This window comes from Hippocampus comes, unplaced genomic scaffold (genome assembly GCF_001891065.2).
Source record: "Hippocampus comes isolate QL1 unplaced genomic scaffold, H_comes_QL1_v1.1 scaffold14, whole genome shotgun sequence".
Classification (NCBI taxonomy): domain Eukaryota; kingdom Metazoa; phylum Chordata; class Actinopteri; order Syngnathiformes; family Syngnathidae; genus Hippocampus; species Hippocampus comes.
Genome location: NW_017805839.1, coordinates 1896509 through 1913249, shown reverse-complemented (window position 1 = coordinate 1913249; position 16741 = coordinate 1896509). Strand labels below are relative to the sequence as shown.

At 42.7% G+C, this 16741-nt stretch overlaps 1 protein-coding gene across 3 annotated transcripts; it reads left to right on the top strand.

Moving 5' to 3' along the window:
* The first annotated feature begins 187 nt into the window (after positions 1-187).
* On the top strand, positions 188-16596 carry ube4b (ubiquitination factor E4B, UFD2 homolog (S. cerevisiae)). 3 transcript variants are annotated; one of them, XM_019887991.1, is made up of 29 exons: positions 188-541; positions 1271-1490; positions 1637-1772; positions 1888-1975; positions 2642-2786; positions 2886-3111; positions 3289-3738; positions 5040-5141; positions 6048-6189; positions 6360-6460; positions 6854-6968; positions 7181-7264; positions 7513-7569; positions 7851-7967; positions 8156-8254; positions 8332-8445; positions 8802-9000; positions 9564-9702; positions 9792-9891; positions 10079-10206; positions 10311-10409; positions 10662-10897; positions 11063-11189; positions 11282-11426; positions 12045-12179; positions 12346-12537; positions 13331-13505; positions 14757-14903; positions 15564-16596. In XM_019887991.1, exons 1-29 carry the CDS (start codon positions 518-520, stop codon positions 15626-15628), a joined length of 4107 nt encoding a protein of 1368 aa, XP_019743550.1. In that variant the 5' UTR covers positions 188-517; the 3' UTR covers positions 15629-16596. The 3 variants fall into 3 exon arrangements, with proteins under 3 accessions (XP_019743550.1, XP_019743551.1, XP_019743552.1); XM_019887992.1 differs by lacking the exon at positions 5040-5141 and having other exon boundaries at positions 189-541; XM_019887993.1 differs by lacking the exons at positions 3289-3738; positions 5040-5141 and having other exon boundaries at positions 191-541.
* Positions 16597-16741: the final 145 nt, after the last annotated feature.

Below are 16741 nucleotides of genomic sequence, written 5' to 3'. Positions count from 1 at the left end.
TATTACTGCAAGAAATTGATTGTTATACAAATAAATAATACAATCAAAATATGAGCATTAATTATTTTATTTTTAAAGTGTAGTATTTGACTTTTGTAACTTTCGTTACCTCATCTACAAATGACTCACCTGTGCCATTTTATATCTGTAAACCGAGTGTGCCAACGCTTCGTATGTTGCTCCGCCCACTGTGATGTGAGAGTCACGTGACAGCAGTAGAACCAAAATGGCCGCTGTTGTCTTTTGACGTGTAATAGCTAGCTACTTTTCTTTTTGTTTCACTATTGACTTGAAAGAAAAGCCAAGCCAACGACGGACTTTTTGGGCTCACTCTATGCCGCCAGTTCTTGCGCAGTAGTGTCATCATTTTTATCTTCGAGACAATCAAGACTGACACATATTAGTTGAACGAGTTAGACTATGCATATCTAGTTCAGATTGAGGCTAGCTAGCAGGCTCTGGCTGGCACATAGTGTAATAGTTGAAATTGAGATAGCTGGTTAAACTTTTAGCTGCGATGGAGGAATTGAGCGCAGATGAGGTAAGTAAAACGCATCAACGACACTAGCTCTTGTATGGCTTATCTTGCATCACTCTATCGTTTCCAGATAATAGATTTACACATGACTCAGTTTCCTCGAATCGGGTTAGCGGCTAGCTTCGTGCCACTCTACCTGGGAGAAAAACACCGGCGACAAAACCATAGCTTGGCAATATCACACGAGACGTGGAAAATCAGCGTCTGTCATTGGTGTGTGTTTGTTTGCATGAGCACTATACGGTCGGAAATGAAGCAGCTAACCCAATGCTGACATCACACAAAACCAGGTCCCCGATTAAGAGGATTTCAGTAAAAATGAACACAATTGCTTTGAAAAGTGGCAATTGCCTCATGTTTGCCATGCAAATCATATTTTGTATTTGCTCTCGCGCCCGATTTTAGGATTGCTGAAATTGCTCGCCTTGTTTTGCTAACCGAATAACCATCCGAATCAGTGACCTTTTCTTTGAGATGAACACACAGTATACAGTATCGTGGTCATTGCAATGCGACTCAATTTTGACATCAAATCAATTCCTCAGTGCTATTACTCTCCAAAAAAAGCGATCGTTCACATTAGCATAGCGGAGTTATTTAGTAATAATGTATTTCAACAATACTGTAACCTATTCAAGCATGATTTTAAATGGGCATCAACTGTGAACAGCCCAAATAACAATTTGTGTATTTGTGTTGAACTTTTTTGTATTTTTTCACTGTTCATGCAAGATTCGGCGAAGGAGATTGGCACGGCTGGCAGGGGGACAAACGTCACAGCCTAACACCCCTCTCAGCACCCCGTTGACATCCCCACAGAGAGAAACTCCACCGGGACCACTCCCTGGACCCTCAGGTGTAACATCTCAGCCCCTGCCACCAGCTGCCTCACAATCATTAGGGCTCAATGCGCACAGCGGTACCCCTGCCACATCCCCCATTGGCACGACTGGTAAGGAAAAACTTGACTGAGAATACTTGAATTTTTGTCTCCTCTCATGTATAGGACTTCTGGATTTTAACGGTTTGTCGTATCTTGTCTGAAATATTTCCTCCTTGTGTCTTCAGTGTGCTCACGCGTGTTTTGCCTTTTGCAAGGTGTGGCTTATGGCAGTCAAAGTAGTGAAGGTGTGAGCTCCCTTTCCAGCTCCCCCTCCAACAGCCTTGAGACTCAGTCCCAGAGTTTGTCCCGTTCACAGAGCATGGACATTGACACTGCATCTTGTGAAAAGAGGTAATCATATTTCACAATGGTTTGCCCTGAAAAATGGCTGTGAATGGACAAGCTAGCTTAAGATATTTACATGTTACAAAATACTTAATGAAACTGTGCCTGTGTTTGGTTCTAGCATGTCCCAAGTGGATGTCGACTCTGGGATAGAGAACATGGAGGTGGAAGATGGCGACCGCAGGGAGAAGAGGAACTTGACAGAAAAAGTAATTAACTTTTTCTTACAAGGGATTTGACTTTACATCAGTGCTCGCTTATAAACGCAGGAACATTCTGTGCTTAACATAACTGAAACTTGAGCTTTTCTTGGTAAACATAAGAACAATTTTCAGAATCGCACTCAATTGTGGCAGGGTACTTGTGAATATGTGAAGTTTTTAATACCGGTACATATTTTAATCTGGGGTGCGTACACCTTTTTGCAATATTAAATGAATTTGGTTTTAGCACATCTGCCCGAACAGTACTGAGATTGAGACTTACCTGTGCGGACTTTGCATGTTCACCCTGTACTTTGCTTGGATTTTCTGTGAATGCTCTGGCTCCTTCCCACATTCCAAAAACATGTTTCTTAGGTTAAGTGAAAACTGAAAATTGTCTGGCAGTCTGAATGTGACTTTTAATGGTTCGTCGTCTATATCAGCACTGTGATTGGCTGGCGACCAGACCAGGGTGTTCCCTGACTCTCGCGCATACTGAGCCATGGAAAATATAGATCTTGAAAGTAAGGTTTTCTAATAAATCTGTAGGGGGTGTCCTTATGGTAAGCACTATACATAACATCCGTTCCTCAACCATGGCCCCTGCAAGAGCTTAAAATGTCCACTGTCAGATCTTGACATCTCTGTCTGATTGAACCTGGGCATCTGTAGGAAACGTCTGCAAACTCCGATGTCACAGAAGACCAGGCTCTGCAGCTCATTTGTAAGATCCTGCGCGTTTCATGGACAGAGCAGCATCGAGATGTCATCTTCCTCCCTTCACTGGCTGCTGAATTCCAGCGTAACCCAAGAGATGGTATGTCAAGTCATGCTGTGTTAATCTAAAAAAAAAAAAAAAAAAAGCTGCTCAGAGTGGAGCTCTGAAAAGCTTATTTTTTGATTCTGTCTCCTGCAGTGTACTCTGATTTCAAAGACCTGATTGGCCAGATCCTAATGGAAGTCCTCATGATCTCAACGCAATCGCCTGTCCACAACCCCTTCGCCAGCTTGACCGCCACCTCGCAGCCCATTGCAGCAGCCAAATCTCCGGACCGCCACCTGACATTGGTACAACCCTCCAGCCAAGATGGTAGCCCCATGGGCCCCAGTGCAGGATCCTTTGGAGCCAGCTCTCTTTCAAGGCAAGTGATGACGCTTATTTTTTTTCTTGCATTGTTCAAAACCCTTAATCGCATCAGAGCTGTTCTTTTCCCCAATTTTTTTGTGAAGGACTTGGAATTGCTCAAGTATTCCAGGTTTATTGTGATTATTTTTCGACATTGTCATGGCAATCATCATGTGATCAATATTGTCCACAGCCTATATGGGTGTGGTAGCCCTTACCCAATGAGTGTGGATGCAGCCAAGAGGATCTCACCAAATGTCCCCACCCCTGCCACTCCTTCTGTACCTTCTACACCATCTACGCCACAGTTTGTTGTTCCACCCAGCCCACCTACTCCCGCTGCTCCCCTCAGACAGTCCCTCAACCCTCCATCTGCCCCCATGCCCATCTCCCAGCGTTACCGGCCCTACTCTGTCTCATCTCCCTGGGGAGCCCTGTCCCCAACTAGCCCAGGACAAAGAGCTTTTAGCTTTTTTGCACCTTCTCCTAGCCCAACGGGCCCCACTGTGCCCCCCAATACACCAGTTCCTCTGCCAACATCTAGCACCTCGTCCCTTTCTTTAAGTTCCCCCCCTATGGTTCCGCCATCTCCCAGAACAAATGCCCGACAGTCCGCCTTTGCATCACGGATCCCACCTTCTAGGTATCTTACCATTCCATTTGCATGTCTGTGTGTTGCACACGCACGCCAGCCAACTAAAATATTAACCCTTTCTGACTCACCAAATTTCGAGCTGGAAATGGACCCAAACACAAACGAACTTTTAACACGCAGGTGTCAAACTCAAGGCCCGGGGGCCAGATCTGGCCCGCCACATCATTTTATGTGGCCCGCGAAAGCAAATCAACAATGTCAACTTTCATGATGCTTGCTAAAATCTCAACCAAAATTTCAAATTCTCATTTGTAATAAATACGAGTGGTACTGTAAGCATTTTCTTGTTACCAAACCCCTCATTACAATAACTTAAACAATAGGTGAATAAACCGTTCTTGTTGACTTCTTCATATGGTTTCAGTCATTACGGCCCTCCGAAACAAACTCTTAACTAAAATCTGGCCCGCGACAAAAATTAGTTTGACACCCCTGTTTTAACAGATTGAGTTTGATCGTTACTTCACATTGGAGTTGAACCCTGAGCAAGTCAAGATAGGATACCCAAAGAATGGATGGGCATTTTAGTCAATTGGTTTACACGTTTGTTGTGGTTGAATTACTTGTTATTTATCGTGTCTTGAAGAAAGTCAGGCAAGCCTTTGCAAAAGTTTGGCGTCTCAAGAAGGACAACATGATATCACGTCATTATAGCGAAGGTCTGAATCCACGCAGAACTCTGCTCCAGCATACATTTAGCTGCTTAATGTGTAAAACATTCAGAGGGAGAGATTGTTTGGATTTGTGTTACAATAAAACAATAAAATAGCCGGTCAAGGGAATCTAGTGTTGTATATCCATCCCTACTTTATATTGGTAACTTTTTATATTTAAAGTATTATGGTTTTGACAACAAACGCTGCTTTTAAACATCCTTTGTATTGGTGACCAAAAAAAAAAGAAACTAATGGCTTTGCAAATAACTCTTGAGATTTGCCAGACGTGCTTTATACGGTCAACAATGATGTAGATTTCTCAAGCATGCAAAAAAAAAAAATCTCCTTCCTTGCAGCTCTGAACTACCATCGCTGTATGAGGAATGAATGTTCCAGCAATGCATCAACACTACAACCAAATGTGCATTCATTAAATACAATTAGCCCTCAAGCAGACATGCAACCAACTGCGTACTTTGCTGCAGTAGTGCCCCCCCTCACCACCCCATCTTATGTTCTACCCTTCCAAATGTAGTCTTCAGTTTTCATCATCTCCTTCCCCTCGCTTGCTCCTCGATAGCCTTTCTCTTCCAACCTTGACCTCACTCCTGTCCTTGTCTTGTGTCATGTTAGTCCCTTGTCCCTCCTGTTTGCCCTCTCTGACATGTCTCAGGACAGCAGCGATGAAGAGTCTGAGGAGGAGGAGGATTTTGCGCGGGTTCAGTTTGGGTCCAGGTACATCGCTGCACGGTGTGCGTGTGTTTGCGTGTGCCTGCTTGCTCAGCAGAGGCCTGCTGCATGCACCGGCGGGCCTTGCCACTAACAGAGCACAAACACACTGTGGCGCAGTGGTGAGAAATTAACATAGGCAGGCTCGGATCTCTTTCAGAGTGCTTTATGTGTTTATACACAGTTTTACCTTTGACGTTGGATGTGTGCTCTATTTGGATGTTTTTAAAGTAAAATCTTGTTTCTGATAAGTTTTTACACTGTTACGGATGAATTATGCCGATGTAGTATGGTGGAAAAAGTGTTTAGCACGTTTGCCTTACAGTTCCCATCTGTTGTTTTAGATTTTCATTTTAATGCAAGCACCTATTGTCGCAAAATGTCTCCTCATGTGTGTGCATGTCAAAGGTGTTGATGACTCTGGTTGATGATGCAAAGTGATCCTGAACATTTGGCTGGTGCTGCTATGAGGGCAAATCAGGAAGTCATTATTCAGGACAACCGAGCCAAACATGATTTAACATCTTGTGCCATGTTTTAATCGGATGTATCGCTGCGTCTGCGTTCCTTAAATATTTAAAGCTAGCGTTTCTACTTTCTGAGGGTCTCTTCTGTGCTTTGAAGACACTCACGTACACCGGTTGTGCTGTTGCAGCTGACCACTAATGGCCTTTGCATTAGCAATGACAATCCTCCCACCAACTGAATAATAACAGCTGTTGTGTCTGCAATGGTGTTTCCTTTACATGAGCCACATGCTGTGGTGCAGTCACTAAAGCCTCAAGTGTGTTTCTTTCAGGAGCTGTGATTGAGAGCTGGCGCTTGTTGGAAGCTAACTGCACATGTCGAGCAGTCTGGTTATCCTTCATGTCATTGTTGCGTGCTTCATTCCTTCTGTTTGTGTTTGTTTAGTCGCGGTGCATGTGGAGGGTCAGTGTCTTGTGATTTGGCCGGCGATCGCTTCACCATTGAAGCATGCAAGGAGACCGAGATGCTGAACTACCTCATTGAACGCTTTGACAGTGTTGGCATGGAGGAGAGAAAAGCTCCTAAGGTATTTGGAGAAGACAAATTACAAGTACGGCCTTTTAAAACCTGTGCTGGGTTCTTTTTTTTTTTCTTCTTTCCTTTCAATATTCAAGAAAGCCAGTCAGTTTATGTAAATCCGAAGGCATTCATTTTGACACTTGCGATTTTACCTCTTCTCTCTTTACTTTCCCTCAGATGTGTAACCAACCAAATGTCAGCCAGCTTCTTAGCAACATTCGCTCTCAGTGTATCTCTCACATTGCCCTGGTCCTGCAAGGCTGTCTGACCCAGCCCAGGTAAGTTTTTCCGGACCGTTTTATGTCTTTGTGCCACAGTATTTTAGTTTCATCAACTAATACTGCCCTATTCGTGTTTAGTACCAACAGTACCTTCAGGGTCGGTCTTTTGAATTTGGCCCATTTGTCAAATTTAAGGATGCATTCAACTAGTGAAACCCAATCATTCCTTAATTCATTGCCTTGATTTAGAACCCTTAGCATGGGGATACATACTCATCAAACAGCAAAATGGTAATGTTCTTGAATGTATCTCTGAATATGAAGGGACATTTTGTCCCACGCTGCTCTTCCGCTGTCTCCATAGCGACTCCTCTTCCCCCTTCTTTCAGATACATTACTCCAGTATTTGTACAACAATGCTTGGTTTGTCTATGTGGTTGGTACATGCAGGAGCCCTCTCCAGCATTCTCTGCTGGTACCTTATATGCTGTGCCGGAACCTCCCGTTTGGCTTCATCCAGGAATTGGTGCGCATTACCCACCAGGAAGAAGAAGTATTCAGACAGGTGTGACACACATTTGCCAGTTTGCACTCCATAACTCTATTTTCCAGTATGTAGCGGGAACGCACGAATTCAGGTAGCTCATTACGTGATGACCATGTTCTCTTTGGCTTATATTTCAGTGAAATGTTGACATGATTATCAGATTCGCCGCTGTCCATGAGTTAAATTGTGGAAGTTAACAGTCATGACAAGTTTACTCCCATCTTTCTCAGATCTTCATTCCCATCCTCCATGGGCTGGGTCTCGCGGTGAAAGAATGCTCCTTTGACAGCGACAACTTTAAATTCCCCCTTATGGTACGTAGTTGCTGTCATGCTATAGTCTGGCTAAAGGTCTAAATTGGCATGATGACCACGTGGCACTGGAAGCTTGACAAAAAAAATAAAATAAATAAAGATACCCTTGGCTGCTTTTTCTTTATTTGACCTGAAATTCATGTTACTGTTGAATGGAAAATCATTGTTTTGTACCTTGTAGTCATGAAAACAGGTCAAGTTAAGTCAAACGTGTGCTTGTTTCCATTATGTTTCTCCTGTTTTTGCAGGCTTTAGCTGAGCTTTGTGAAATCAAGTTTGGAAAGACTCACCCTGTGTGCAGTTTGGTGAGTGCACAGCTCAGTCGGCAAGCGTTATGTCCTTGTTGCTCACACCATTCTATTCATGTATTTGTGAGGTCACTGGGTTCCCCTCAAATATTTCCTTGAGACATGAGCGGAAGGATCAGGCTCTTATGTCTTCTGGCCCCCTTCCCTCCTGTTCTTACTTGTTCTCCAAATCAGTCCTTCAAACGACATCGTCCTTCAATGGAGTCTTCTTTTCACACTTCTTCTTTTGTCTTTATAATCCTTCAAAAATATGCCCAAAAAATGAATTCTTTCCACAGGTGACGTCACTTCCTCTGTGGTGCCCCAAACCTTTGAGTCCAGGATGTGGCAGAGAGATTCAGCGGTTGTCCTACCTTGGCGCTTTCTTCAGCCTCTCTGTGTTTTCTGAGGATGACGTAAGTACTCTGCTCATCCATTTAGAGCCGTTTTCATTTCCAACTCTTATTGCGCTACAGCAATGCAAATCTTATACGAGTGCCCGCGACACATTCACACAGATGACTAAAACCACACAACAATGAAAACCAGTACAACGTGCATGTTTACAGCTATCTAACGTCTTGATGCTTTCCATTTCCTTCAGATCAAAGTAGGAGACAAGTATTTCTCTGGTCCAGCTATCACCATGGAGAACACGAGAGTTGTCAGTCAATCCCTGCAGCACTATCTGGAGTCGGCAAGGGTGAGCTTCTGCCTCAAATTGCTGTCATCCCCCAGATGACGTGTTGAATATCCCTGTTATGAATAAATTATCTTCAGGGTGACCTGTTTAAAGTTCTTCACAACATCCTACTAAATGGAGAGACGCGAGATTTAGCCCTCAATTACATGGCAGCTTTGGTCAACTACAATGTGAAGAAATCTCAGATGCAGGTAGGAGTCATTTTATTGGTTCTCTTCCACATTTTTACCATTTGATATTGCACTCACCTCAATATGTACACTTGCACAATCTATGACATCCAATACAAAGTTTGTGTCACGTTTTCAGTTTTTTTTAAAGATAATAATTCATGATCGATTGATTGATTTGAAACAGTAAGTTATTTTAATATGTTTGTCTTGTGGTTATAAATGTTTGTGGTGTAAAAAAAACACCTCACTCTGATGTCTTCTCTATTTAGGTTACCCGCTGCTAACTACAACCGCAGTCCTATAAACACTGTTAAAAGAAGACCTCAGACAGACTAGGAATTTAATATGAATTTGTTGCTCCTCCTCCCTCTCAGACCGATGACAAGCTGGTGTCGACAGACGGTTTCATGCTCAACTTCCTGTCAGTGCTGCAGCAACTCAGCATGAAAATCAAGTTGGAGACGGTGGATCCCTTCTACATTTTCCACCCCCGTTGTCGCCTTGTCGTCAGCCCAGAGGAGACACGCCTGAAGGCCACGATGGAGGAGCTCAAGAGCTGGCTGTCTGAGCTACGTGAGTTGGCCTTTGCTTGGTAGGATTAGACGAAAATAATGTCAAAGAAAATATCAAATAAACACTGTATACGTACGGGCGGCCCGGTGACCCAGTGGTTAGTGCGTCGACCTTACAGTGCAGAGGTACCGGGTTCGATTCCAGCTCCGGCCTTCCTGTGTGGAGTTTGCATGTTCTACTTGGGCCTTGCGTGGGTTTTCTCCGGGTACTCCGGTTTCCTCCCACGTTCCAAAATCATGCACGGCAGGCTGATTGAACACTCTAAATTGTCCCTAGGTGTGAGTGTGAGCACGGATTGCTGTTCGTCTCTGTGTGCCCTGCGAATGGTCCTACTGCCCGAAGACAGCTGGGATAGGCTCCAGCATCCCCCGCGACCCTTGTGAGGATAAAGCGGATCGGAAAATGAATGAATGAATATACAGGAAATGATCCATTAACTGCATTTGTTGCATTGGGATTTTTCCATTCTTTGTTGCATGTCGCCCAGGCTATCTTAAAGTAAATCCCCACTGTGAGATTAATTTAAGCATTTGTGTACGTGCGTTTGCTATCTATATATCCAGATGAAGATACCATCAAATTCTCCGAGCCAAAGTTCCCCACAGAGTGCTTCTTCTTGACCCTGCACACCCACCATTTGTCTATCCTGCCTGGCTGCAGGCGCTACATCCGTAGGTTGCGGGCAATTCGTGAACTCAACAGGTAAACAAACGCGAATGCGTGTCGTGTAACTATAATTGTCTCGGTGTTCTGTTCTTTTCACGCTATTTTTATTTGTTGTACCTTATTAGGACAGTCGAAGAGCTGAAAAATAGTGAAGCCCAATGGAAGGACTCTCCTCTGGCCAGTCGCCACAGAGAAATGCTCAAGCGCTGCAAAACCCAACTCAAGGTTTCTATTTTTACATGCACAGCCTCTCCTGTATTCTTTGACAGTATTATGTCCGCACTTGGTGGCACAGTGCTTCGTCCCTGAATAGCAAAGAATTCCTCTCACTCCTCAAATGCTGAAACACTACATTATCTTGTACATTCAGTCCAAAACGAATCTTTTTAGCATTTCACTTGTGCCCTCCCAGAAACTGGTTCGGGCCAAAGCTTGCGCTGACGTGGGTCTTCTGGATGAGAACTTGCTCCGCAGATGTCTGCAGTTCTACAGCACAGTCATTCAGCTCCTGCTCCGTATGGTGGACCCCGCTTACCCAAAGTGAGTCACATGGCTGGAATTGATGCGGCGTCACGCTCTCACTCAAGCTGAAATTGAAGTTATTCAGTTGACGACACGAGTTCATTTCTGTCCTTTCCTCACAGCGTCACCTTGCCGTTGAATCCTGAGATTCCCAAAACCTTTGCTGTGCTCCCGGAGTTCTACATTGAAGATGTCGCCGAATTTTTGCTTTTTGTTGTGCAGTAAGTTCACAGTTCAGTCCTTTACAAAGACATCTGTTAAGTAACTACAAATACATCCATAACGATGTTTTTGCACTTTTATTGTCAATTTTGACACAAACTCAATGCTCTTTTGGAGATACCCGTTGAACTTTGTTTGTTTGGAAATATCATCCTATAATGTAGATTGATGTGGCACTGTACTTACAATTAAATACAGTGGCGTGCTTTTGCACATAAGACTCATTTTTCTCTTCTTGCCTTTTCCTGCAGATATTCTCCCCAAGTTTTATATGAGCCTTGTGTTCAAGACATAGTTACCTTTTTGGTGGTGTTCATCTGCAGTCAGAACTACATCAGGAATCCATACCTAATTGCTAAGTTGGTGGAAGTTCTGTTTGTCACCAACCCTGCCGTGCAGCCTCGCACTCAGCGCTTTTCCGAAATGATGGAGAACCACCCTTTGTCCATTAACCAGCTGGTGCCCGCCCTTATGAAGTTCTACACTGGTGAGTGCCTCTGGTTGCTAAGATGCCTTAACAGTGAATTCGGGCTATTTCTAAATGACACTTTGGTTTTCAATCTCTCTATATAAGTATTCGTGTGGGTGTAGTTTGTATACAGTAGGACTGCCACTGCCATTGACTCCTCTTTCATTGTTTTAATGTGGCTAGATGTTGAGCGTACCGGCGCCACCAGCGAATTCTATGACAAGTTCACCATAAGGTACCACATCAGCACCATCTTTAAGAGTCTGTGGCAAAACATCGCCCACCACGGCACATTCATGGAAGAGTTCAAGTGAGATTGATTGCAACGCACAATTTGTGATTTTGTAATAGAGTGACGCATATTAACCCAATTTGCATGTTGTCATGCTCCTGTTCTTTTAGCTGCGGCAAACAGTTTGTCCGCTACATCAACATGTTGATCAATGACACCACCTTCCTGTTAGATGAGAGCCTTGAGTCGCTGAAGCGTATTCATGAGATTCAAGAGGAGATGAAGAATAAGGATCAGTGGGATCAGCTGCCCCGGGTTTGTACTTGGCCTCATATTTATCTTAGCCAAGGAGGTTAGGGTTTCACCAACATATTTTGAACTTTTTGACGACAGATTTTCCAAGACAGTTTGCCTGTTTTGTACAGTATGATGATTGGGGTTTTTTTCCAGGCTGTTCATATTGAATTCAACCATTGAAAATATATGCGATTTCATTTTTTTCCTTTCAATTTATATACATTATATATATACACACACACACACACACACACACACACACACACACACACACATACACGTACACACACATGCCATTATTGTCTCCGTTTTATTAATGCCCATCCACCCTTTCAATGTTGAGCTTTCTTCTATTAACCATTTCTGTCGAGGGCCCTTTAACTTGCCATCATCAAAATGCTGATCAATTGTTTGTTGTTGTTTTTTTTTTTTTTTTTAATCAAACCCAAATATAATATCCAAACAACAGGACTTGCTCTTTAAAGATATTTCACATTTAAATATATCCTCCATTGCGTTGTGAATACCGTTCATATCTTTAAGTAGTTTGAAAATCTAAACCATAAATGAAGCAAGCCTGATTACCACTTTAACTTCATTGTGTGTGCGTGTATGTATGTACCCGGTCTTATTCAGGACCAGCAGCAGAGCCGCCAGTCCCAGCTGACTCAGGATGAACGAGTGTCTCGCTCTTATCTGGCGTTGGCCACAGAGACTGTGGACATGTTTCACATCCTCACCAAGCAGGTCCAGAAACCTTTCCTCAGGCCTGTGAGTATCTCCCATGCCACAATATATTTTTATTATTCTACTTTGCCAGAAGGGAAACGATGTCATCCATTTTTCACTTCATACAAAGGCACCCCTATCTGCCTTAAATGGACACATGCTCAGAATCGGACAAACTATTCCTAACAAGGGCGTTACCTTCTTGCAGGAACTTGGCCCCCGTTTAGCTGCCATGCTGAACTTTAACCTGCAGCAGCTCTGTGGGCCCAAATGTCGTGACCTGAAGGTGGAGAATCCTGATAAGTATGGCTTTGAACCCAAGAAGCTCTTAGACCAGCTGACTGACATCTACCTGCAGCTAGACTGTGCTCGCTTTGCTAAAGCAATAGCAGATGACCAGGTTGGAGACACTTAAGTGCTTTCAGTTAAATGTTGAATGATAAAACACAAAGGGGGAAATATATGATGAATTGCAGTCATGGTAGTCAGGCTGCCAGTGATTGTAGTAAATCATGTTCCGTTATGTCTGTAAGATAAGAGAATATATTTCTGTTCCGATATAGCGGGGATATCAAGCTTGTTTACACTACCGGGCGCATCATGGTTATGGTTGCCCTCAGAGAGCCAGATATAATGATAAAGCCACAGAAATGTACAATGGCTAGGGGTGGAATAGTATGAAACAAATCACGGTTTAGTGTGTACCTTGGTTTTAAGGTCATGGTTCAGTTCAAAATGGTTCAGGTAATGAAATGCAAAACAAACTCATATTTTGGATACAAAATGAACAGAAACCTTTTGTGGTGCACAAAATCATGTCCTGGGTTTGCAGGAGTTGAGTTTGAGACTTGTACTGCATCGTAAATATAATTCCTTCCTTGAAAGGAGGCCACATCACTACTGCTGAATCATGAAGCCTGAATTACAGGAAGCTGGAAATTTATTTTTAATTTGGACTGTAATGTCCGGTACACCATTTAACACCAAGCCCTTGTTTTTAATTTTTATTTCCGTTCACTTTGTGGGAATAATATAATGAGAATGACAGACTAGGGAAGAAAATTTTGAGAGTTACAGTATTGTGTACAATACATTCTCCCAACGACACGCTTCATATAACATTCTGTTGTTTTGCTCCCGTGTGTGTGTGTGTGTGTGTTTGCGTGTATGCATGCATGCACATGTGTGCGTAGCGGTCATACAGCCGAGAGCTCTTCGAGGAAGTCATCTCAAAAATGAGGAAGGCTGGTATCAAGTCCTCAATCGCCATTGAAAAATTCAAGCTGCTATCTGAGAAGGTGGAGGAAATAGTGGCCAAGAACTCCCAGTCGGAAATGGACTACAGTGACGCACCTGATGAGTTCAAAGGTCTGTGTGTGAGCTGCTCACACGTGCTTTTGAATCTGAGTCTGTCTTTTTTTTCCCCCCCCCCCCCGCCCCCATGCAACATGTTTAAATGTTATTACAGCCTATGTACTAATTTAAATCTTATTTCTTATGTTGTTTACCATGACTTTTGTGTTCAAAGGTCAAACCCTCACTCACAGGATCAAAACACTGCTCTGACTAAATGACCTCATTCTCCGATCTTTAACTAGTACAGCTGTCAAACTAAAGTTGAAGTCTGATTAATGGGCTGTTTAAAATAAAAACTTCTATTGTCATTAAAAAAACCAAACCAAAGTGCATGTTCAAATCTATTTATCCATTCATTTTCTGTAGCACTTGTTCTCAATAGGGGACAAGGTGAGTTGGAGACCAGCTGATTTTGGCCTGGATGCAGGGCAAATATAGACACCCAACATTTACATTCAGATTCACACCTATGGGACCAGTTAAAGTCTTAAACTTGGACTTTGGTGTGATGGAGGAAGCCGGAGTACACATACAAAACCAATACGATATTATGCTGTGCCGCCTGATTCAAATCCAAGGGTAATTTTTAAAAGGGTGAATTCATATGCAAAGACGGTTCCCGCAATGATCGTAGTAAACATTTATTAGCCCCAAAAATATCAACTGCAATCCACGTTGGACCGTTTGCTTTGCAATTGTGTCATAAATATGTGTAGTTTTTGTTGCCTCCTAAACAACAACTGGCATTCGAAACCATTTCTTGCTGGTGTGAAATGTTGTCTAAGTATAGGTGCTGTTCCCCATACATGATAAGATATACCAGGGCCTTGTAATCAACTAAAAGCCTTGACTGTACTTGACCGTAACTGTTGAATAGCAGGGGATTTGACACCCCATAAAAGTCATATAGACCATTTGGACGAAGGCTATCCTATTACCACCGACTTATTATAATCTAGAATAAGAACGTGACCTGCATACCTGCTTTGATTTCCCAATAAGACTGCCTTGGTCAACGGGACTGTGTCACACGAAGCACAGCCGGCTCGGGTTTCCGTGCAGCTAAAATCTCCCACGCAGTTTCTTTTTTTTTTTTTTTTTAATAGAAACTGAAGTCCGACTTTTGACATATCAAGTGTGAGGCAATAGTTGCTGTTCAGGATTATTTGTTCAATCTATTATTTGCTGGTGTTTGATGGGTGCAAAGCTCACCCCCCGGTCGTTTTAGTCACTATTAACATTTTCTTGCTCTTGTTTTGGCAGATCCTTTGATGGACACGCTGATGACAGACCCTGTGATGCTGCCCTCGGGGAACATCATGGACCGATCCATCATCCTTCGCCACTTGCTCAACTCGCCCACTGATCCATTCAACCGGCAGCCTCTTACCGAGAGCATGCTGGAGTCAAGTAACTAAGTTTATTTTCATGACACTTAAAGCTGGAAGACTTTGATTAGAGAGTTATTTTGACTTACTGATGCTGACTTTTGAGGGTTTTTTTTCCGTTTTAAATGCCAAAAAAGAGCTAGATTGCCGATGCACTTTGAGCTGTTTATTGACTGCACCAAACAGTCAAACACACAAATACAAAATGAAAATAATTGCAAGGAGCTACAGTAGGCCGAAAGTCATACCCAGACGCTCACATGCAAATTAACTGGCAGATTTCCTGACAGCACTCACTCAACCACAGCCCTTCAAAGCACACACATATAATCATATTCTCATTGATTTGACTTTCAGCTTGTCCTAATGTACGGCGATTATCCTTTATAAAATCAATTTCTTTCTTTACAGTCCCTTTTATTGTTAAAAAATTATTTAGTGCTAGCGTTTCTTTATAAAAAACATTAAAAAGTGGTGGTCTTTTTTTTGGGGGGGCTGTAACGGATTAATAGCATTTTCATTTGATTTCGATGGGGAAATTTGATTTGATATTGAGTGAAGACCTATGTAGATAGTTATGAGCTTGTTCTCGGAACGGATTAACCAGGTAAATCACAGTACCACTGTAGATTGAGAAAAGTCGGATCGGAACATGTTCCTCACGATGTGTTTGATTTCTCAGTTCCTGAACTGAAGGAGAAGATCCACACCTGGATGAGAGAGAAACAGGGAGGACGACCTGTCTAAAGACTTGATGTCAACAATGCCTTGCCCGCCGGCTCTCCATAACGAAGGCATCTGGCCCAAATCACATGAATTCAGTGACACTCACACCAACAATAACCAACATGATGATTTTTATTTGTGCTCTTTTTGCCCTACCCAGGACATTAGAATGATGCTTAAAACACATCAAAATAAAATTAAGAATTACTTTTTTTTTGCGTTGAAAATTGTGTATACTGTATATGTATATCCAGATATATACATATTGTTTCTAAGGCTGCACAAAACAGTCTTCATCACACATAGGTTTCCCAGAGAGCTGCAGACAGTGACTTCATTGAATATTTCCTTTATGGTCCTTGTGTGTTTTGTAACAATGTATATGTGGGCGTTATTAAAGACTTGTGATGCTTTTAGGGTGACGGGCTGTGCAGCATTTTTGGAAGTTGTCGTCGTAAGGGAGGCAATGACTAACATGAATTGGTCTAACGTGCTGGAGTCCCAGAGCTGATCAGATGCACCACCTGTGCTTGTATTAGGCAGAATTAAGGATGTAGCTTAAACAATCTAAAAATGTTTGTTTCCTTTTAAGTGCAGTCAGATGTTATAAGCATTGATGTACCATCAAACTATATGTAATTTTTTTCTCTCTCCCCCCGCCCCCACCCTCAATCACATTTACCCTGCTGACTTTGAAAGACTGAATTGGCTTTTTTGGGCGCATGGCTGCTATTCTAGAACCCATAAACCCTGACAGAAAAAAAACAAAACAAACTCAAAAACAGGCAATTTGCTCTATACATGACGGAATGTAGCATGAGCTCCAGCAACATCGGAATACCTTGACATCACGTGTAGAGATAGTCCTTCTCGAGCTGTACCTAACGTGACCTTGCTGACCTTAACTGTACAGGAACTGATCTCTTAACTACACACAACTGTTTTGGAAGCTAGGATTTTGAACTGAAAATAAATGATAATGCACATCATTTCAAACTGTGTGATTGCTTTACGCCCTCATCCATGACTGTGGCAAAAAACAAATGTGATAATATGACTTACTGGAATACTAGGGGTGTCAAACTCATTTTTGTCACGGGCCACATCATAGTTACTGTTTCCCTCAGAGGGCCG

Coding starts and splice junctions, on each gene's coding strand:
- ube4b (XM_019887991.1), top strand. CDS start 518: ATGGAGGAATTGAGCGCAGATGAG. Junction 9,001..9,563: donor GAGCTGGCTGTCTGAGCTAC/GTGAGTTGGCCT, acceptor CTATATATCCAG/ATGAAGATACCATCAAATTC. Junction 10,898..11,062: donor CCTTATGAAGTTCTACACTG/GTGAGTGCCTCT, acceptor TAATGTGGCTAG/ATGTTGAGCGTACCGGCGCC.